Below are 22293 nucleotides of genomic sequence, written 5' to 3' on the forward strand. Positions count from 1 at the left end.
AAAAAAAAAAAAAAGAATTATCTATGTGAAATCAAATGACAACAGCAACCAAAAGGTTTGATGGAAAAGCCTAGGGGGCAGTGAGTTGAAGATAATGGTGATGGAATAATTTGGAAAAGGATAGTGAGAATAGTAGCATAACTGGAAGAATGTAATTGATGTCACTGAATTGTACATGTAGAAATTTTTGAAATGGTGTAACTTCGGCTATGTATATTTTCACCAAAAAAAAAAAAAGGTCCTCCAAGGTCAAGAAGGGAGAGTGTTGACGTGTCGTGGGGTTGTCAACCAATGTCACAAAAGAAAATGTGTAGTGACTGTTTAATGAGAAACTATTTGTTCTGTAAACCTTCACCTAAAGTACAATAAAAAAATTTTAAAAAAAGAAACTACAATGAGATACCATCTCACCCTAACAAAGCTAGCATTAATCCAAAAAACAGAAAATAATAAATGTTGGAGAGGTTGTAGAGAGACTGGAACACTTATCCACTGCTGGTGGGAATGTAAAATGGTACAACCACTTTGGAAATCAATTTGGTGCTTCCTTAAAAAGCTAGAAATAGAAGTACCATACGATCCAGCAGTCCCACTCTTTAGAATATATCCTAGAGAAATAAGAGCCATCACATGAATAGATACATGTACACCCATGTTCACTGCAGCACTGTTCACAATAGCAAAAAGATGGAAACAACCTAGATGCCCATCAACGGACAAATGGATTAACAAATTATGGTATATTCACACAATGGAATACTATACAATGGTAAAGAACAACGATAAATCTGTGAAACATCTCATAACATGGATGAATCTGGAAGGCATTATGCTGAGTGAAATTAGTTGCAAAAGGACAAATACTGTATAAGACCATTATTATAAAAACTCAGGAAAAAGGTTTAAACACAGAAGAAAACATTATTTGATGGTTACGAGGGTGGGGAGGGAGGGAGAGAGGTATTCACTAACTAGATAGTAGATAAGATTATGTTAGGTGAAGGGAAGGACAACACACAATACAGGGGAAGTGAGCACAACTGGACTAAACCAAAAGCTAAGAAGTTTCCTGAATAGAACCAAACACTTGAAAGGACAGAGTCACAGGGGCAGGGGTCTGGGGATCATGGTTCCAGGGGACATCTAGGTCAGTTGGCATAACAAAGTTTATTAAGAAAATGTTCTGCATTCCATTTTGGTGAGTGGTGTCTAGGGTCTTAAAAGCTAGTGAGTGGCCATCTAAGATGCATTAATTGGTCCCAAACCACCTGGAGCAAAGAAGAATGAAGAACACCAAAGACACAAGGAAAATATTAGCCCAAGAGACAGAAAGGGCCACATAAACCAGAGACTCCCTCAGCCTGAGACCAGAAGAACAAGATGGTGCCCGGTTACCACCAATGACTGCCTTGACAGGGAACACAACAGAGAGTCCCTGATGGAGCAGGAGAAAAGTGGGGTGAAGAACTCAAATTCTAGTAAAAAGACCAGACTTAATGGTGTGACTGAGACTGGGGGGACCCCGGAAGACATGGCCCCCACTCTCTTTAGCCCAGAACGGAAAGCTTTCCTGAAGCCAACTCTTCAGACAGGGATTGGACTGGACTATAAGACATAAAATGATTCTTGTGAAGAGAGTGCTTCTTAGCTCAAGTAGATGCATGAGACTAAATGGACAGCTCTGTCCGGAGGCGAGAGGAGAAGGAACTGGTTGAATGGACACGGGAAATCTGAGGTGGAAAGGAGTATGCTGTCACATTATATGGAGAGCAGCCAGGCTCACATGACTGTGTGTAAGAGACTGACTTGAACAGTAAACATTCACTTAAAGCACAATAAAAAACATCCACTATTTCAGCTGTGCTTTTAATGAAATCAACTTAATATTGAGCTTTCTTGAGATTCGAGAGCAGTCCTCTGTTGTGTTTAGAACAGAGAACTCTTCCTAGGGGAGACAGCATTAACACTGGATTGTGAATACTAAAGAGGTAGATATATTTGTCCAGAGTTCATCTGTCTGTGGGTTGGCCATGAGCAAGGCTATTATTAACGCTGAAGGGATTGCTGCTTTAAGTAAATTTGTATTTCTAATCCCTTATGTTGTTGTTGTTAGTTGCTGTTGCGTAGATGCCAACTCATGGTGACCCCAGGTATGCAGTGTGGAACTACTCAGTAAGGTTTTCAAGACTGTGACCTTTCCGAAGCAGATCACCAGGCCTGTCTTCCCAGGTGCCGGTTGGTGGATTCAGCTAGTGGTTGAGCACTTAACCATTTGCACCACCCAGGGACTCCTTAACCCTCTATATAGGCTACACTTTTTTTGAGGAAAGAAAGAGAAATTTTTGGTTATTGCCCCTATCAAAATTTATTTGGGAATCGGGAGCTTACTTTTTCTCCTCTTTGATCTGATCCCTAACCAAGACCACCCTTGAGTCTACATATGAATTACATACTGTGGGTAGCCAGCTCCAAGTTAAGTCTTGAAATGTCCTGACTGTTTAAGAAACTCTAAAAGCAAATTTAATCATCTTCATCCTTTCTTGTGCTTATTAATTGCAGGTCACTTGACTGGTGGACAACAGAGAAGTGTAATATGATTAATGGAACAGATGGAGATTCTTTTCATCCATTAATAACCAAAGAGGAAACCCTTTATGTCTTTCCATCTGATTTTTGCAGGTAAGACTGTTACAAATAAGTTGTTTGACAGCCAAAAAAACCTGTTGCCATCAAGTCCCAAGGCTGTAAATCTTTCCAGAAATCAACTGTCACATCTTTCTCCCTCGGAGTGTCTGCTGGGTTCAAACCCTCAACTTTTCGGTTAGCAGATAAATGCTTAACCACTGCGCAATCAGGGCTGCTATGTTTGACTGCAAGGCCACCAAAAGTGTGAGGAAGATATGTAGCTACTCTTGAGCATTAATTCTCATGTTTAATAAGATAAATGCTGATGGTATATTGAAAGGCAGTATAGTGTAGTGTAGCATAGTAGTTCATAGCACAAACTCCAGAGCCTGACTTCATTGGTTTGAATCCCACCACTTAGAGCTGTGTGACCTTGGGAAAGTTATTTAACCACTCTGTGCTTCACTTTCTTCATCTGTAAAATAGGGATAGAAATAGTTACCTACTTTAGGGGTTGTTGTTAAATAAGTTACTCTAAGTGAAACTCAACACAGGGCCTATCACAGAGTAAGCAGTAGTTTAGTGTTGACTGTTATTTATGGTACCCTCTGTCAAGCGTAGAATTTGACATGGCCCTTTTCCAGTGAACAGGCAATTTCTGTATAGAAGAAAAATAAATTATATTATTGTATTGTCCATATTTCAGAGTTTATAGGTAATGTGCTTAGTTAGAACCTTCGCATTAATCTAATGTACTCTCACTTGCCCTGTAATCTCTCTCTCTCTTTTTTAAAAATATTTCATTGTGTTGTAGGTGAAACTTTACATAGCAAATTAGGTTCCCATTTAACAATTTTTATACATATTGTTCCCATGACCTTGATTATAATTTTCACAATGTGTCAGCATTCTCATTATTTCTATTCTTTTTGTTCTGTTTCCATTGATCTAGCTTCCCTTTCCCTCCTTACCTTCTCATCTTTGCTTTTGGGTAAATGTTGACCATTTGGTCTGCCCTGTAATCCCTCCTCTCTCCTGCCTACTTCTTCTCTACAGATGAACATGATTAAGTTCCCCCTCTATGAGGAAGCCATCGTTCTCATAGCCCTGATTTCCACCTCCCCATCATGCCACTTCTCCTTCTCCCGCCCTTCACCTCAAACTGATTGAATGAGTGCTGATTCGCTCGGCCTCCATCTCCTCTTCCCCCCGCTTGTGCAAGGCTGACTCTTTGAGGTCTGGATTATCTTCAACTTTCTATGAAACGTCTCTTCAAAGTCAGAAGTGACCTGGTGGCATTTGACATTGTTGATTCATTCTTCTCTCATTTCTCCAAATTGCTGTTCTTCCAGTGTTTCATATCTCATTGTAATTAATTGCATCAACTACCCAGTCACCCAAGCCAGAAACATTGGTAACGCTATAAATTCTCCCTCCTCTCTGACATTTAATCAGTCACTAAGTATATTGATTCCTCCTCAGAAATATCTCTTGAATTCATGCCCATTTCTCCATCCTCGCTGTCTGTGCCATGGTTTAGATCCTTTCCATCTCTCATATAGAATATCACACCCACCTTCTAACTGGCCTCCCTATTCAATGAATACTTTTGGAAGGACCGCAGGAAGAAACAAAAGTCGATGAGAAAATGCAGTTGAGTAAAACAAGGGGGCAGGAGGAGACTTTTAAAAAGACTGACACAGAGGAAATGCATCCTTATCTGGTGGGAGTTTGTTCCAACCACTTTGGAAAACAATTTGGCAGTACTTAGTAAAGCCAAAGAGGTACAAACGCCATGATTCTGCACTTGTCTCCTAGGTAGGTCCCCTGGCCCGAAGAACTCTTATATATACAGCAAGGAGACATATACAGAAATGTTCATTGCAACATTGTTTATAGTAATGAAAAATTGAAAACCATCTAAATGCCTATAGAAAGAAGAATGGATAAATAAACCGTGGTATACTCTTGGGCAGCAGTGAGCTTATACAATACCAACAATTGTGAGGTTGGCACAAGACCAGGCAATGTTTTGTTCTGTGGTACATAAAGTCGCCATGAGTCGGAGCCAGCTTGATGGCAACTAACAACAAAACAACATATTCGTGCGATGGAAAATCATATAGGATTTTAAATAAAAGAACCAGAACTAGGTACATTAATAAATTTCAGAAATACATTTTTAATGTAAAAAATGGTATGCTCTTTATATAACATTTAAAAATAGCAAACAATACCACATATTTATTACACTGAGTTGGTTGGGCTTCTTTCAAGCAGTCTTTTGCATCTTCATTTTCCATATATCCTGTAAGCTGTTAGTATGTCTTCCCTGAGAACTGTTGCTAAGTCGCTGTTTTGGGGCAGATTACGCTAACTGGAGCCCACGTTCACTTTTTATTCTTATTTCCTAACAGGTCAGTGTATTTAACTTTCAGTGGCTTTGAGAGCATACAGGGACTGCCTGCCTTCCGATATAAGGTACCTGCAGAAATACTAGCCAATACCTCAGAAAATGCTGGCTTCTGTATACCTGAAGGAAACTGCCTGGGCTCAGGAGTCTTAAATGTCAGCATCTGCAAGAACGGTAAGAACTCAAAAGAAGGGATGGGATTATGGGTATCTAGAATACAGAAGGATTAGAAAGCAAAGAGTATGTCATCAACCCAACTAGAGAGAAAGATTCTGACCTTTTAAGAATAATGTTTTGTAGAATGGCTATAGAATCGTCAAAAATTGCTGATTGGATTTTTTGAATGCTTTTTATTTATGGAATGCCATGTTGTATTTCTTTCTGGGCAATAGTTTAGAAGTTTTAATAGTACTAATAGCTAATGTTTACCAAGCACTTTTAAGTGCTTTACACATTTTTTGTTGGGTGCCATTGAGTCAATTTTTGACTCATAGCAACCCTATGTGACAGAGTAGAACTGGCCCATAGGGTTTTCTAGGCTGTAATCTTTATGGAAGCAGACCACCAGGTCTATTCTGCTGTGGAGCCACTGGGTGGGTTCGAACCGGCAACCTTTCAGTTAGTAGCTGAGTGCTTGACTATTATGCTTCCAGTGCTCCTTTTATACACTTCTACATAGTAAATACATATAGGGGAGTCCCTGAGTGATGCAAATGGTTAAGCACTGGACTGCTAACCGAAAGGTGATTCCAGTGAAGATGGAGTCCAGGTATTTCGGAACCACTGTGTCAGGAATACAGTACCCCTTACATGAAGATAAAGACCAAAGGTGAATGAGAACACGTTCTGGGTTCCGACCTCTCCTGTAGCCTTATGGGGTGAGTGGTCCTGAAAGGTACTCCTGCCCACTCAGGGCAGGTTCAAGGCACCAATGTAGATTTCTTTTTCTTGCTGTTTTGTCACCATTCTGCTTCCTCAAGAAGTTGATGTCAGAATTAATAGATTCTACTTTGGAAGACTTGAACTTTTGCTACACTTCTTTCCTCTTATATATGTGTTCCCAAATTTGGACTGAAATGGTAAACTCTCCAGGATTATTCTTGAGTTTTCTGAATTCTTACGGAAACATTTTGGATATTGGGATGACTTGGTGTTCTGGAGTTGGGCAGGTCTGGGTTTGAATTCTATTCTGTTTGTTAATAAGCTGGCTAAATTGATTAAGGATTCCGAACATCAGTGTTCTCATCCATAAAATGGAGGTAACTGTAACTTCCTTACAAGGTTGTGTGAGGGTTAGGGATAATGTATGGAAGACACTCAGGTCAGCCCTCAATTGCTTTTAAAAAATACATTTTAAAGTTCTCTATGGGTCACAAAGAAGGAAATTGTGGTTTTGTGGAAATGTTTAGCAGAAAAGAGCAAAAGATGATATGTATCGTGACCCATGGGCTGGTAGATACGTAAGCAAATTTTATAATTACGTGCCAGTTAGCTCATTTCTCCAAAAACGTACTTCCCTGGCAGCAATTATTGGGTTCTTCTCTGTTCTTCAATAGATAGCTGCTATCGAGTTGACACTGACTTAGGTGACCTTATGTACAATAGAATGAAACATTGCCCGATCCTACATCATCCTCACAATCTCCAGTATGTTCAAGTCCATCATTGTGGCTGTTGTGCCAATACATCTCACCGAGGGTCTCTCTCATCCTCGTTGGCCCTCTGTTTCACCAAACATGATGTCCTCCACTAGTGATCCTTCTTGATGACATGTTGAAAGCAAGCGAGTTGGATAGTATTCTGTTGTGCTCCATTAGGTTTTCATTGGATAATTTTTTGGAAGTAGATTACCAGGTCTTTCTTCCTAGTCTGTCTTAGTATGGATGCTTCACTGAAACCTGTCCAACGATGGGTGGTCCTGCTGTTATTTGAAATACCAATGGCATAGCTGCCAGCAGCACACCAACATACAAACCACCACGGTGTGACAGACAAATGAGTGCTGGGGATCTTGGATAGGTTTCCTTTAATAACTTGTTTCCCTATTTTGCTCTTAAAATGAATAGAAAAAAGAAAAAAAACAAAAACCCAAAGTCTTCATGTGGGCAGACCTTAATCTCATCAGAGGCTGGGTGTATAGCATGACTAGGCAAAGTCTTAAAAATTTTCTGCATCAACATATTCAGGAGAATAAGATCTATCTTTGGTAAAACAATAAAAAAATTAAAACAGAAAAACAAACAAAAAAGACATCCATTAACTGCTAAGGGACTGTAGTTAAAACAATTGCTTTGAGGTGAGACAACGCTCTTTCAATTACAGTTCTGCCTCCATCACGGTAGCTGGATGTCCCTGGGTAAATTCTGTAACTTCTCTAAGCCTCAGTTTTCTCAACTGTAAAATGAATAACTCTAACCTTATAGGGCTGCTGGGAATGTTAATTAAAATAGTGTATATACAGCTCTTGACACTTCATAGGTTCAGTAAATGCTGAAGAATAAAGAATTTAGTCAGGCCTTCAATATATATTGAAGAGTAAAATGATTTGGAGTGAATGAGATTTCAGAAAATGAAATATAAGTCCTGAGCTAGGTCGTATAGAATGGAATTTTATCCCCCATCCCCATGTTTAATTATGTGTGTTGTTGTTAGGTGCTGTCAGGTAGGTTCACTCTCTTAGCGACCCTAGGTACAACAGAATGAAACACTGCTCGGTCCTGCGCCATCCTCAGAATCGTCACTATGCTTGAGCTCATTGTTGCAGCTGTTGTGTCAGTCCATCTTGTTGAGGGTCTTCCTCTTTTTCGCTGACCATCTGCTTTCCCGAGCATGATGTCCCTCTCCAGGGACTGGTTCCTTCTGATAACATGTCCAGAGTATGTGAGACAAAGTCTCAGCATCCTTGCTTCTAAGGAGCATTCTGGCTGTACTTCGTCCAAGACATATTTGTTCATTCTTCTGGCAGTCCATGGTATATTCAAGATTTAATTATGTATAGCTATTTTTTTTTCCTTAGGGACCAAGTTTGTGATCAGGAATTTTATACTTATTTTCTCATTGTTTTCCTTAAAATGTAGGCGCACCCATTATTATGTCTTTCCCACACTTCTACCAAGCAGACGAGAAGTTTCTTTCTGCCATAGCAGGCATGCATCCAAATGAGGAATATCATGAGACATTTGTGGACATTAATCCTGTGAGTATGCACTGCTTTCTGGTGACAGAGCATACGTGTTATTCCTTCTATACAGTGTACAGTGGGTTAGTTCTAAGCGCTCCTAAGAAATATATTGTCCTTCTTTTTTGGGAAAAGTCTGCTCAGTGAAATGTAATGAATAGTATCATAGCCCTGTAATTAGAAGGCTCAGTTCTGTGGATCTAATATACAAAAATACCAGTGAACCTGCTTTAACAAAAAAACAACAGTGGGAGTTCAGCCATTGGAGACAACTGAGATTGGACCCATGTAACCTGGGCAGTGTTCTCTCACCAGCCTTGAACCTGAGCATGTATTCATTTCTCTCATGGGGGCACAGATCAGCAAGATTGAAGATGTCCCTTCTGCTTACTCACTGCCAGAAGTATTTTGGTTGAAATTTAAATGTATGTGTTAGCTTCAGTCACTTTTGGCAAAACTGTATTCTATAGGTACTTCTGAGAGTTTATTATGTGAGATAATTAATTTAAAAAGCATGAGATAGAAATATATTTTAATCCTTTAATAATAAAGTAGAAAAATTAAACCAATTCTAAAAAGAGTTGAATATCATTTCATCATGTGAGAGCTTCTCACTGTAGGAACCTAATTGAAGGCCAGATTCCTTCATTCTTGGGATTTTAAAGCCTGTGGAACAATAAAGAAAAGCACGAATATTCTTGTAGCACAGCATTTTATGGACACTTCACTTATAGCTACAGTCATTGCATTTATATCTGAGAAACCAATGATCTTATCCTTTTGTGAATAAGATTAGGTGTGGTTTTCTCCCTACCCTCTTAGCCACCACTTGGTCAGTTTCATGAGCTAAACTGTTAGCAGGTGCTTGTAACCAAGGGATGAACGTGGTCCCATAACCTTGGTGCAAGGATGGGGGTGTCGTGAGGAAGACAGCTGCAGCTCCTTTAGGTGGGCCCTGAGCATTCTTGGGCTCCCTTCTCAGGCAGTGGCCACCATCCTCCTTAAAGCTCTCTGCACATCTACCTGGATATCCAGATCTGACAGGGTATCTGCTGGATCTCCCTCCTGCTGGAGTCCTCTAGGGTTTTGCTATTCAAAGTGTGGTTCGCTGACCGTAGCATCCTGGGATCTTGTCAGACATGGTGAACCTCAGGCCTGGACCTGCTGAGTCTGAATCTGCATTTTAACAAGGTCCCCAAGGACTCACGTGAAAGTTTTAGAAGCATTGGTTTACCAGGCACCCAGAGCAATCAACAGTTCTCATTCTGTTCTGGGGATCAGTTCTTCCTTGTCCCATTCTACATATCAGACATGGTAATAGTCACCCTATTTATCAGAAGCACACTGTACTGATGCTCTATTGTAAAATTTTGTTCGTGGTTTTTACTAAGTCCTAATGTTTTCTTTTCACTTCTCTGATTTGCAGTTGACTGGAATTATCCTAAGAGCAGCCAAGAGGTTCCAAATCAACATTTATGTCAGGAAATTAGATGAATTTGCGTAAGTTTTGCTTATTTCTAACAGAGGCAGAGGGTAGTTTTGCTACATTGACTTTCTGGTGGGGTCAGTGTCGGGAGGAGTATAGCCCACCTCTTCTAACTCTGGTCGCCTCTGCCCTTCAGGGCATGATCTTCATTTTCATAGGGTGCCTTGGTCTTGAAATTTACTTATTGTATTTAACCTAACACAGAGTTTTTTCTATGGATCAGGCACTGTTCTAAGCACTTTACACATGCTCGGAAAACAAATCCCATTTCTCACTTCTCTGGCACCAAACTGTAAGGATCAATTCACTTCAGTTCTGTTCCCCTCAGTTCCACTTCTGTTCTGACACCAGCTGAAATGCAGCCCTTCTTTCTCTGATGCTCACCACCCGGAGCTAAGTCAGACCGCACAAATTAAAGGGCACAGTCCTACTCCACATTGCCAAATCTGCCCAATCCTTCAGATGCTAGCCACAAGACCCAGGCCGTCCTCTCTTATGGCCTGCTAGCTCCCACTACTCCCTTGAGTTTGATAATTCACTAGAACGACTCACAGAATTCATAGAAAGTGCTATACTAACAATTACAGTTTTATTATAGCAAAAAGGATACAAATGAAGAGACACAGAGGACAAGGTCTGGGAGGTTTCCCTGTGCAGAGCTTCCATGTCCCACTACTCTCCCACATGCATTGATGTCTTTCACTAACCAGGAAACCCATGGAACTTCCATGTCCACAGCCTTTACTGCGGTCCCATTATAGTCATGATTCATTGAATCATGACGCCCTTCTCTGAGGTCAGTTGATACCATATGGTGGGTCTTTCTGGCATGGCCAGCCCCCACCTGAGTCACCTCATTAGTGTAACCTGTTAAGTTAGGTGTATTGTGCAGCCTTTCAAGACACTTAAATCACTAGGGAAATTCCAAAGTTTTAGAGGTTACCTCTCAGGAACCAAGGTCCCTGGATGGCATGAAAGGTTTGCACTCCACTGCTAACCTAAAGGTTAGCAGTTCAAACCTACCCAGTGGTACCATGGAAGAAAGACTTGGCATCATCTGCTTCCATAAAAATTATAGCCAAGAGAACCCTATGGAGCAGCTCTACTCTGTAACACGTGGGGTTGCCATAAGTCGGAATCAACTCAGCAACGGGTTTTGATTTTCTCTCAGGAACCAAGGAAAAGACTAAATTCTTTGGGTAAACTTAATTGTACACTCCAGAACATACATTAACTCATTTCTTACTCAGAGCAACCCTATATATTATCCCCATGTTGCAGACAAGAAACTGAGGCACAGAGTTTAAGTAACTTGCTGGCGCTCACACAGCTAGTAAAGCTATGTGGCTGCGGGGTCTGCTCTTACACACTTCTGTAAACATTTCCTTCACCAGGATGCCCTTCCTTTCTACTCCAGCTGCTCCCACCTGGAATACCCACAAGCTCTCACTTGGATAGCTAAAATAGTCTCCTAATTATTCTTGCTGAATCCCTTCTTTCCTCCCCTGACTTCATCTAAAAGCCACTACTTAATTAGGATTCTTAAAGTACAATCTGCTCAAACTTTTCAATGGGAATTTTTTGAGTATAAGAAAATGCTTACGATATATGTTGAATGAAAAAACAGGACACAATAACCCTACAGCAACCCCATAGGACAGGGTAGAACTGCCCCATAAAGTTTCCAAGGCTGTAAATCCTGGAAGCGGACTGTCACATCTTCCTCCTGCAGAGTGGCTGGTGGGTTCAAACCACTGAATTTTCAGTTAGCAGCACTTAACCACTGTGCCACCAGGGTTCCTTGTGTGTCTATATATTGTGTATGTGTGTATGTGTGTATATACATGTATATTTATATATATGTGTATGTATATATGTATGTATATCTGTATAAAAACCCATTGCCATTGAGTTGATACTGACTCATAGGGACCCTATAGGACAGAGCAGACCTACCCCATAGAGTTTCCAAGGAGCAGCTGGTGGATTCGAACTGCCAACTTTTTGGTTAGCAGCTAAGCTCTTAACCACTACACCACCAGGGCTCCATATCTGTATATACATATATATGTGTATGTACATGTATATGAAAATAAAACTTGGTTGGTTCTCTTATCAAATTTGCCAGATTTAACTCCACATGTTGTGGATCTTTCTAAGAAGCAAACGTGGTTTGCAAGAATGAATTTTGTCACCCATGTATGTATTTATGAGAAAGTATAATCTAACAGTTAAGAACTGGGCCTTGGAATCAAAAGGGAGTTTCAATCAATCCTGGCTCCACGGCTTACTCTTGGTAACCCTGGGAAAATTGCATAGCTTCTCTGAGCCATAACTTCCTTATCTGTAAACCTGGAATAAAAATACCTATACCTTCTGCAGGGGACTGTTGTGGGGATTAAATGCGTAAAGCCAGCGCATGGTAAGTGCTTGATTCTGAAGACAGTACTTAGGTGGCCTAGTTATAAACCACTCTGAGGGATGGCAGTGTTGTCTGCAGCGTGTAGCTTCCTAGTGGTGACTGTTAGGGGAATGGTAATCATTTTGATGAATTTGCTTTCAGCATCTTATGTTTTGATAATTACACTTTACATAAATGTGCAGTACTTGGAATTGCTAGACTGACAGAATATTGGAATTTAACTTCTGATTTTATATGTGTTTGTAAAGATAACTAAGAAGCCAGCAGTAAAATTTGGGTAACTTAATGAAATAAGTGCTGGGATGTTTATACAAACATGTTCCTCCAGAGTGTGCCACTAATGTGGTGTGATGGTGTCTGTAAAATAATCTCGTCCTTTATCTTTATAGTGAAACTGGAAATATTAGATCGCTGGTTTTCCCTGTGATGTTTCTTAACGAGGTAAGTCCTGGGAATGGGGCACAGGTATGTTTTAGCTGTCCAGGCTTGGAAAACTTCCATTATGATGTCTACTATTATAGATGCATGTAGTTTAAGAGTTGAGAAAAGGGAAAAGGTGGTTTTAAAAAACTTATTTGCTCTCAGAAAATTTTTGTTAAAATATTTACATGAACCTGCCTATGTCTGTGGTGTAATTTGGAGAAAGGACAGAAAAATTTCCCTTCTCAAGATTGTAATTTGGGTGAAACTCCCTCTTGGGGAGCTGCTTATGTAAGAAACAAAAGGCAAAGGTAAAATGAAGCATTATCATACATTGTTGACACCGAATAAGTAGCCAACACTCAGATAGATGTTCAGAATAAAGCTTTTCTTTGCATCTCTTCCTTCTTTGAAACCTTGTCAGTTTGTAAGATGAAATTAATTTACTGTTCGTTAGTTGAGGAGGAGGAAAAGAGACGAAAATTAAAATGATTGGCAACACTGCGTAAAAATTTTGTGGAAGGTGGTTAAATAAAAGATTACATAAAATGATACATATCTGTTAATTTCAGTGGCATATGATTGCCTTACTTGTCATCATAGAAAGAGGTTTTTCTACTTCTGGTAGGCAAACATAATGAATTATAGAAAACAAATTGTCTTAGTTCAAACAAAAAGTGTTTCCTTGAAGAAATACTTCTTTCACAATCTACCCATAGAAATTTTCTCCCTAAATATTAGGTATAAATTTTTGTAAATAAAAGCATATTCTCGAAGCTCAGAAATCCCCCACTATTTAAGACACCTGTGATAAATTCTTTTCTAAATCACATAACATATTACTGTAGCTGTATCTGCTCAATTTCCCCGTCTTCCACCCAGTTTTGAGGAAAAAATGCAGGTTTTCCCCCTAGATAAATTCCCCATTGGTGGACTTCTGTTATTAATTGCAGCATTTTTTTAAGTGATATTATTTTTATCTTTTCCCTAAAAACATTATTCTTTGTAGAAAATTTAGTAAGAGATTATCCAGAAAGGAAAAATTAAAAGCACTCTTTGCAAAACTCTGAGTCATACTGATGTATTGTTTTTAATTTGTTTTCTTTTACTCAACAATGTGTTGTAAAATTTTTTCCAGTAACAACTTTTTAAAAAATGTTTTATGTAAAACCAAACAACGGTTTAGTAAAAAAAAAAAGTCTGCCTTGAGCATTAAGCTCTTTTTAAACTATCTATGTGGGATCAAAATAACAACAGTGACTTGAATTTATGGTAATGGAGGAGGAACAACTCAAGCAAGAGGGCAAGAATGGTAACACAATTTGAAGAATGTAAGTTTACTGAATTTTACATGTAGAAATAGTTGAATTGGTGTATGTTTTGCTGTGTATATTCTCAACAACAAAATAAATAAAAATTTTTAAAAATTGATGTTTTCTTCCCATAAAACTAACATGCTCTTTATAGAACTCTTGAGGAATTAAAAAAAAAAATTACTGATAAGCCTATCCCTTAGAAATAAATGCAGTTGACATCTTCATATGTTGTTTCCTAGTCTTTTTCTTGTTGTGATATTACATAATTGATATCATACTGCAGATACAGTTTTATATCCTTTTTTCCATTTACCATTATATTGATAGCTACATTTATAAACTTTTGAAGGTTTTGTAATTAATAATTCCAAGACAAACCTTTGTTTCATAGGAAAAATTCAGGCAGTATTTGCGTATTCATAGGACCTATTTACAATTGCACCTGGGTCATCATTGTTATTATCTATGGGGAGGGGCATGAAAGTAGGGCTTGTTGAAAAGGCAGAAGGACCCTGTTCTGCCAGTGTATGTTCATTGTGATGGCATATTTGAAGTCCCCTCTATCCCTAAGTTTTGCTTTGCTGTTTTAACAAAGACTAGATTGAGTCCAGAAGATGATGGAGTGAAACTTTGTGCTTTGGCTGCCTTCTAGAAAGAACTTGTCTTTCTCTAGAAGCATAAAATATTAGGCCTAGAAGTGACTTGGAGACTGCCTGCTCCCCATGCCCCATTTTGTAGAGGAGGAAACTCTGGCACAGATGCTTTGGCCAGTTAGAATAAGTACCAGTTTGAGTACATTCTGACTCATGGGACCTTTTGTAAGCAGATCACCAGGCATGTCTTCCGAGGCGCCTGTGGGTGGATTTGAACCACCAACCCTTTGGCTAGCAGTCCAGAGCTTAACCATTTGCACCACCCAGGGACTCTTCAAAATAAGCCTAAAGTAAGCTAAATGTCTCATGTGCTGCTCAAAATTGTTATGAGATTAAGCTGTACAGATATCTCACCTGTGACAGTTTACAGTGATAATTCCTGTGTTCTAGTATATTTCTTTGGTTACCAACACCTTTTGGAATTCTGGTTAGCCTTACGACTTCCCTGAACACTTTCTTTCAAGATCTCTGGTCCTGATTACTTTAGATCTAACCAGTAGGGAAATTATATTTTGTATTTACCATTAGTGGGGTATTTCATTCATTGATTCATTCACTCAACATAAATTGAGCACCTACTGTGTCCTGGGTACTATACCCAGTGTTGAGGTTCCTGAGATAAAAGTCATCAACCTTGCCTTCAGAGATCTCACGGTTAGGGGAGGGAGGAACCAACAGGTAAACAGACCATTACAATACGGAGTGCGAGGACAATGATGGAGGATTTTAGAGCGCGAGATGGAAGCGCAGAGAAGGGGTCTTTAACTAGATGTGAGGTAGCCCAAGAAAACTTCTGACAGGAAGTTGTACCATGCTGGGTTTGAAAGAAGAGTTGAAGTTATCTGACAGGAAACAAAAGAGGATATTATTTTAATTTTTTCTGAATACTTTTCCCTTCATCTTCCCAACATATTTTGAGAGTAAAAAAAAGTCTTCAGGAGAAAAGAGTAGATGTTAATGAATAAATACTCTATTTGATTACTCTAATTCATAAATGGATTTTCAGTATACCTGGTTTGCTAACAGGAGGACATCTCCAAATTGTGTTTAATGATTTAGAAGAAAAAAACATTATACCTGGATATTTAATAATCAAGGGCTTAATATTTTCTTGTCTCTCTAGAGTGTTCTTATTGATAAAGAGACTGCAAATCGACTGAAGTCTGTGATTAACACTACTTTGATCATTACCAACATACCCTACATCATCATGGCGCTGGGTGTGCTCTTTGGTTTGATCTTTACCGGGCTTGCGTGCAGAGTACAGGGATCCATGGATGAGGTCAGTAGTGACTGAAAGAATTTCTCCCTTACTGAATAGTTTACTGGAAGAATTCCTCATTGAAGGGCTGTCAGTTGGCTCTTTAGAAAAGATTCTAGGCTTTTATGCTGGGCACAATGATTTCCTGGTTATACTGTTACTGCACCAAGTGGGAAGCAAAGAGAGTGTGTCAAATAAGGTGGGGTGATAGAATGGTCCTATCTAGTATTTGGGGCTCTCTTGATGGGAATGGAATCTCTGCATATGTTTATCTGAGAGTAATTGTTATGTCTGTGAAAACAATAACCTGAAAGAAGAGGAAGAATATAAACCAACTAAGCACCCGGGCTTTGGTGTCAGATTACCTGGATTCAAATCCCAGGTGTGACACTTAATAATTGGGCTTTGGTGTCAGACTACCTGGATTCAAATCGCAGGTCTGACACTTAATAGTTGTGTGACCTTAGAAACTGTGCCTCACTTTCTTTATCTATAAAATGGTGGGGGGGGGGTGTTAATAATAGAGCCTATCTTACGAGTTTTTTGTGAAGACTAGATGATGTACTACACATAAAGCACTTGGCCCAGTGTTAGCATATAGTGGGTGCTCAATAAACATTAGTTATTATTAAATATGATAAAATAGCTCCAAGATTACACAGCAAGGTAACTGGAGACCTGCCTAGAAAGAATCCTTGATGTATCAGAAGGTACCTACTATTGAGTCATTATTGCATAGTAAATAATTGGGGCATGGGAGTCATTATTTTCCTGGAGGAATGGGAACAACCCCAAATGGATGGTAGAAGCAGTTAGATTGGCCTTCCTATGTGACCAGCAGGCCAACCAAAGACCTTCAGTGAGTCTTTTCTCTAGAAGCCTCTCTTAAATTCACAGCAGCTTCCCTTTGTGCCAGCAAAGACTTCTTTTTCCCCAGCCACCTCAACTGTGAGGTGAATGTGAAGTAGAAAATGAAATAGAGTGAAACCATCTGAGTAATATTAGCTCAGATTTTCCTACCTTCCACATTCTTCCATCATGTTTCTTACTCCATAGCAGTCACTTTAGCTGGACTTAGCTGGGAGACAAACTATTTTGCCATTTCTATCTGAGGATCTTACTTCCAGTTTGACTTTGTACAGTCACTGATTTTCATAAGCAGAAATGAAACCCTATGTAAATGTTTTACTGCTATTGCAGTTAACTCTATTCATGTATTCAATAAGCAGGCAATTACTGGGCACCTACCATCTCCCACACACTGTGCTCTAATAGGTTTCAAGCCAGCAAGGAGGCAAATTCCATGAGTGTGATAATTGTTGTAGCTCGGGAAGACACAGAGGGTAGGCTCCAGTATTGGGGTCGGAGGTGGCCAGGGAAGGCCTCTTGAGAAGGTTAGGTCTGCATCTTAAAGAAAGAACAATTAGAGACTGGCCAAGAAAGAGAGAGGTGAGTGGAAAAGTCTCTATCAGTCTGTCTTCCTTCTACCTCCCCCTTCCACCACCATCTGAAGTTTTCACATTGAGGGAGACATTTCTGAAATGAACACCTAACTTCTTGTCCTGTCTCTTCTGTGTTTCAGGGAACGGCAGATGAGAGAGCACCCCTCATACGAACCTAACCATCATCTGAGCTTGGGTTGGTGAAGGAACTGTGTGAGCTGTCCTGACCTGGCCCACATCACGGGGAAATCCTCAGCATCCTCACAGGCTTGTTGCCTATTGTAGAGAAGAGGGAGAGGACCCAGTGCTGGCAAGTGATGAGAACATTCCAGCCAGCAGGTTAAAGATAAAGAACAGACTGACATGGTGGGCCATTATGCTTTATAAAATCGTGTGGTCCCTGACAAATTGTTTTGTTTTTCATGTGTCTAGCAAGTATTTAATAAACTCTTGTAATTTTGTTGTTGGGTGCTGGTAGCTCCAGAATTTTACGACCACTGTTGTGGTTATGTCTCTGCATCACTGGTTAATACTACTTGGTCTAACCTTATTCTGTATGCTTCAGTTACCAAGCTGTGTGCTCAAAATACATATATACTATTTTACGTTTTATTTCTCCATTTCACCCCCAAAGTAAAAGTAAATAGAGTTCGGAATCCAGGGTAAAAGGATAACCTGATTCAATACATCATTCAAATGCATCTAATTTCCTCTTTTAAAAAGTTACATAGTACAGTTTGTGCTCATTTGCAGTTCATAATTCCTCCAGGAAAATGACTGTTTTCTGATGCCTTTTATACTGGGTAAGAATCAAGCTGGGAAAGGGTTGCGTGGGGTGAGTTGTGGGGTAGGGTGATAGAGGGACCCATGAGTTGATAGTGATAAGCACCTGAGGATTTTTTACCTCTGACCAAAAACGTAATTGATTATTTCCATATTTGTTTCATAATAGTTATTTGGCTTAAAATCACATTTGATATTTTCCTTCAGAAAGTCTGTGTGGCAAACCCATAAACTGCAGTCAGAATTATAAATTGGTTAAGGATATACCTATTTAGCTTTAGGTTGAAAATAACAAACTATTTTTCATGCTCCTTCTCTTGCAGCCATTATTGTGGAAAGGCCCCAAAAGGCTTTATGAGTGTCAGCATTGTCACGATCACAGAATACAAGCATCCAGTGTTACGATACTCAGCTTAGAGAGGGAGAAACTAAGACATAGAGAAGTTGAATCACTTCTCTCAGGGTGACTGGGAGTTAGGCACAGACAGGGAATGGGCTTTGCCACTTTTAGCTTCAGGATTTTCACACTAGACTTTATTTCCTCGTGTTCTAGAAAAATCACTAATAGTAACATGGAAAAGTACTACACAACTAATCTATATTGGTGTTTTTATTAAAGGGAGGCTGATTTTTTTAAATTTTAATTGACTGAGATACGAGTTCTGCAAAAGATGACTCATACTTAGTGTTCTAGGCATTACTGGAGTAAACTGCTTGTTACTCTCGGAGTATAGAGAACACTGATCAGAATGTTCTTCATGTAGTTTATGCAATTGGTTCATTTCATGTGATTCTTGACATGGTTATTTCTGTTAATGCAAATGAAATGTTTTACTAATAAAGTGCTGTTTATATGAAATTGCACCGGAACTTGCATGTTATGTCATCAGATGCCCAGTTGTCTATGGAGTTTCATTTGAAAGATGCTCTTTGTCCTCTTGACAGATGCAGCCCTGCTCACACCCCTTGATTTCAGCTCAGCTGTGGAGTACAGTCATAGGCAGACTGACAAGTCCCACTTGAAGCATGTCCCACACTCTGCTTTTCTGCTTCAGGGCTTTCTCCAGAGCCCTTGAAGCCCCCTCAGCCCTGGCATAGGAGCCTGGGGGAGTTAATGCCTCCAGGGCAGCCCTTAACCAAAGGAGGTGGGAGTCAACTGATCAATGTCCCCAGTCCTCAGAGGGATAGTTCTTAGGTTATTCTACTTGGTTCCTCAGCCAGGATTGAGCCCTGTAAGCCTGGGTGCCTACCATGTAACCTGCCTTTTATTAGCTTTACTTCATTCCCTGTCCATTCTCCCTGCTCCCTTGCTGCTGCTTCCTCCCAAATAATCTACCTGTACTAACATCCTTAACTCCAGTTCCACTTCCAAGTGAACCAAAGGGGGAAAAAAAAAAAAAATGCAGACAAATTCCTCTAGAAGGGCTTGTTAGTATCAGAGAACTATTGAAGTACTGGGCCTTTTGTTTGTAGGTACATTTGGACTAAAAGTATTGCATCTCAATTCTGAAATCAAGCAAATCCAGATCATTCATAAAATATCTAGCTCAATGTTACAAATTTCCTTACGTATAAGGATACTTGACACTTGATGACCCCTAGCATTTGTGTTCCCTGGGAATCCCAAATCTGATTTCAGCTGGTATATGTTACAAAGGGAACTCCTTGTACCTATTTCTGTTTAACACCCAAAGGCATGTAGAGACACCTGGAATTTTGTAACATATTGTCATGGATTGAATTATGTCCCCCAAAAAACGTGTGTATAAATTTGGCTGGGCCATGATTCCCGGTATTGTGTGATTTTCCTGTATGTTATAAATCCTGCCTCCATGATGTTAATGAGGGAGGATGGGCAGCAGTTGTGTTATTGAGGCAGGACTCAGTCTACGAGACTGGATTGTGTCCTGAGGCAATCTCTTGAGATATAAAAGAGAGAAGTGAGCAGAGAGACAGGTGGACCTCATACCACCAAGAAAGCAGTGCCGGAGCAGAGTGCATCCTTTGGACCCAGGGTCCCTGTGCGGAGAAGCTCCCAGTCTGGGGGAACATTGATGAGAAGGCAGACAGAGAGAGAAAGCCTTCCCCTGGAGCTGACACCCTGAATTTGAACTTTTAGCCTACTTTACTATAAGGAAATAAACTTCTCTTCGTTAAAACCATCCACTTGTGGTATTTCTGTTATAGCAGCACTAGATAACTAAGACGCATACCAAGCCTAATTATTTCAAATTAGGGAGTAAGAAGAACCCAGAAAATCTTTTTGAAAGAATACTAATGAGGGGTGACGTACTTCCAGGTACTAAAGTATATATCCATGAACAATAATTGAGAAAGCATGGCACAGGATGAGTGGTACAGAATGCAAAGTCCAGAAACATGTATACATGTTTAATGTAAGATAAAGGTGGCATTTCCAATGTATTTTTTCATTTCTTCGAGTAATTTTTTTTTTTTTTTAATTTTGAAACAACTTTATTGAGATACAGTTTACATGCCATAAAATTCACCTGTTTTAAGTGTATGATTGCTTTTGGTAGATTTACTGAGTTGTGCAACCATCACCATAATCCAGTTCTGGAACATTTTCATCACTCCAGTAAGATCCCTCATGCCACTTTATAGTTAACTCTGATTCCCACTCCCAGTTCCAGGCAACCACTAATTGACTTTCTGTCACTATAGACTTGCCTTTTCTGTACATTTCATATAAATAGAATCATACAATACGTGGTCTCTGGAGACTGGCTTCTTTCTACCTTATATTTAAGATAATGTATTCAACTAGTTTTTTAGAACACCTACTTTATGCCAGGCACTATAAGCTAGGCTACTGGCAACCACAAAGAGACATGGATCCTGTGGTTTAGTGGGGAAAACAGACAATGACCAAATAATCATACAAATAAATGTAAAATTTCAACTAAGTTTCATAATGCTTTGTGAACTGGACTGAGATTTCAGAGACGGCTTCCCTGAGGAAGTAACATTTGATTGAGACTTCAATAAGTTAATTGGGCAAAGGGCAAAGCATTTCAGACAGTGGGAACAGGATGTGCCCAATGGCACATACCCATCCTCCTGTCATCCTGAGGAGAGGGGAGCTGGAGGCCAAAGCACTGCTGGGTCTCGGTAAGGAGAACATCATCATTCTCTGTTAAACCCAAACCAAACCCATTGACGTAGAGTCGATTCCAACTCACAGCGACCCTACAGGACAGAGTAGAACCTCCCCAGAGGGTTTCCAAGGAGCGGCTGGTGGATTCGAACTGCCGACATTTTGGTTATCAGCCAAGCTCTCAGCCACTGTGCCACCAGGGCTCCACATTCCCTGTTAGTCCTGCTTTTTCGTCGGGCAAGGGTGAAGAAGCAGTCTTGTCGATGGTGACACAGAAGCTGCTGAGCAGCAGACAGTTTGGACTTGGGGTGCCAGTGGTTTGGTTGTCTGGGTGTATGCCAGCTGCCCATGGAATGTTAGTCTCCACTGCTGGGGTGGGGAAGGCACCAGTGCCATGGGAAGCGGAGCTTGGTGCAACCCCTTCCCTTAGGAGAAGGAGGAAACCCCCAGCTAGCTCATTCTCCAGGCAACCCAGAATGAACTGCCAAGATAGTCCTGCTCAATGCACTAGAGGGACTACTGCAGCAGTCTAGGCCAGAGGCGGGCTGGCAAACTTCTGTAAAGGGCCAGATAAATAATTTTTGCTTTGTGATCCATATAGTCTCTGTTGCAACTGCTCAACTCCACTTGGTAGCACAAAAGCAGCCACAGACAATACATAAATGAATGGATGTCATTGTGTTCCAATAAAATTGTATCTACCAAACCAGGCACAGGCCAGATTTGACCCATTTTGCTGATCTCTGCTCTAGGCAAGATATGATGATAATTTGAACCATGCAGATGGCAGTAGAAATGAAGTATTTTAGAAATATTTAAAATATAAATATGTAGGACTTGGAGATGAATAGGTCCCTAGGTGGCACAAATGGTTTGCACTGTACTACTAACCTAAAAGTTGGTGCTTCAAACCCACCCAGTGGTGCTGCAGAAGAAAGGCCTGGCAGTCTGCTTCTGTAAAGACTGCAGCAAAGAAAACTGTATGGTGCAGTTCTACTCTGTAACACACAGGGTCACCATGAGTCAGAATCCAGTTGATGGCAGTAGGTGGAGATGATTTAATAAGGGCCTATCTCAAGGGCTCTATTTGTTTTCCAGGGCCACTATAACAAAGTACCACAAAGGAGGGGAGGGACTCTTACAAGAACAAAAATTTATTGTCTCACTGTTTTAGTG

At 40.1% G+C, this 22293-nt stretch overlaps 1 protein-coding gene across 1 annotated transcript in view; it reads left to right on the forward strand.

Annotated features, from left to right (window-relative positions):
* Positions 1-19411, forward strand: part of SCARB2 (scavenger receptor class B member 2) — an 82723-nt gene extending 63312 nt beyond the window's left edge. Inside the window, exons 6-12 of the mRNA XM_004383128.3 lie at positions 2560-2679; positions 5043-5212; positions 8116-8234; positions 9643-9716; positions 12514-12565; positions 15637-15795; positions 17357-19411. Coding sequence (XP_004383185.1) covers positions 2560-2679; positions 5043-5212; positions 8116-8234; positions 9643-9716; positions 12514-12565; positions 15637-15795; positions 17357-17395 — 733 coding nt within the window. The 3' untranslated portion in view covers positions 17396-19411. The remainder of the gene's footprint in view (positions 1-2559; positions 2680-5042; positions 5213-8115; positions 8235-9642; positions 9717-12513; positions 12566-15636; positions 15796-17356) is intronic.
* The last annotated feature ends 2882 nt before the right edge of the window (positions 19412-22293 follow it).

The sequence above is a fragment of the Trichechus manatus genome, unplaced genomic scaffold (assembly GCF_000243295.1).
Source record: "Trichechus manatus latirostris isolate Lorelei unplaced genomic scaffold, TriManLat1.0 scaffold00105, whole genome shotgun sequence".
Classification (NCBI taxonomy): Eukaryota; Metazoa; Chordata; class Mammalia; order Sirenia; family Trichechidae; genus Trichechus; species Trichechus manatus.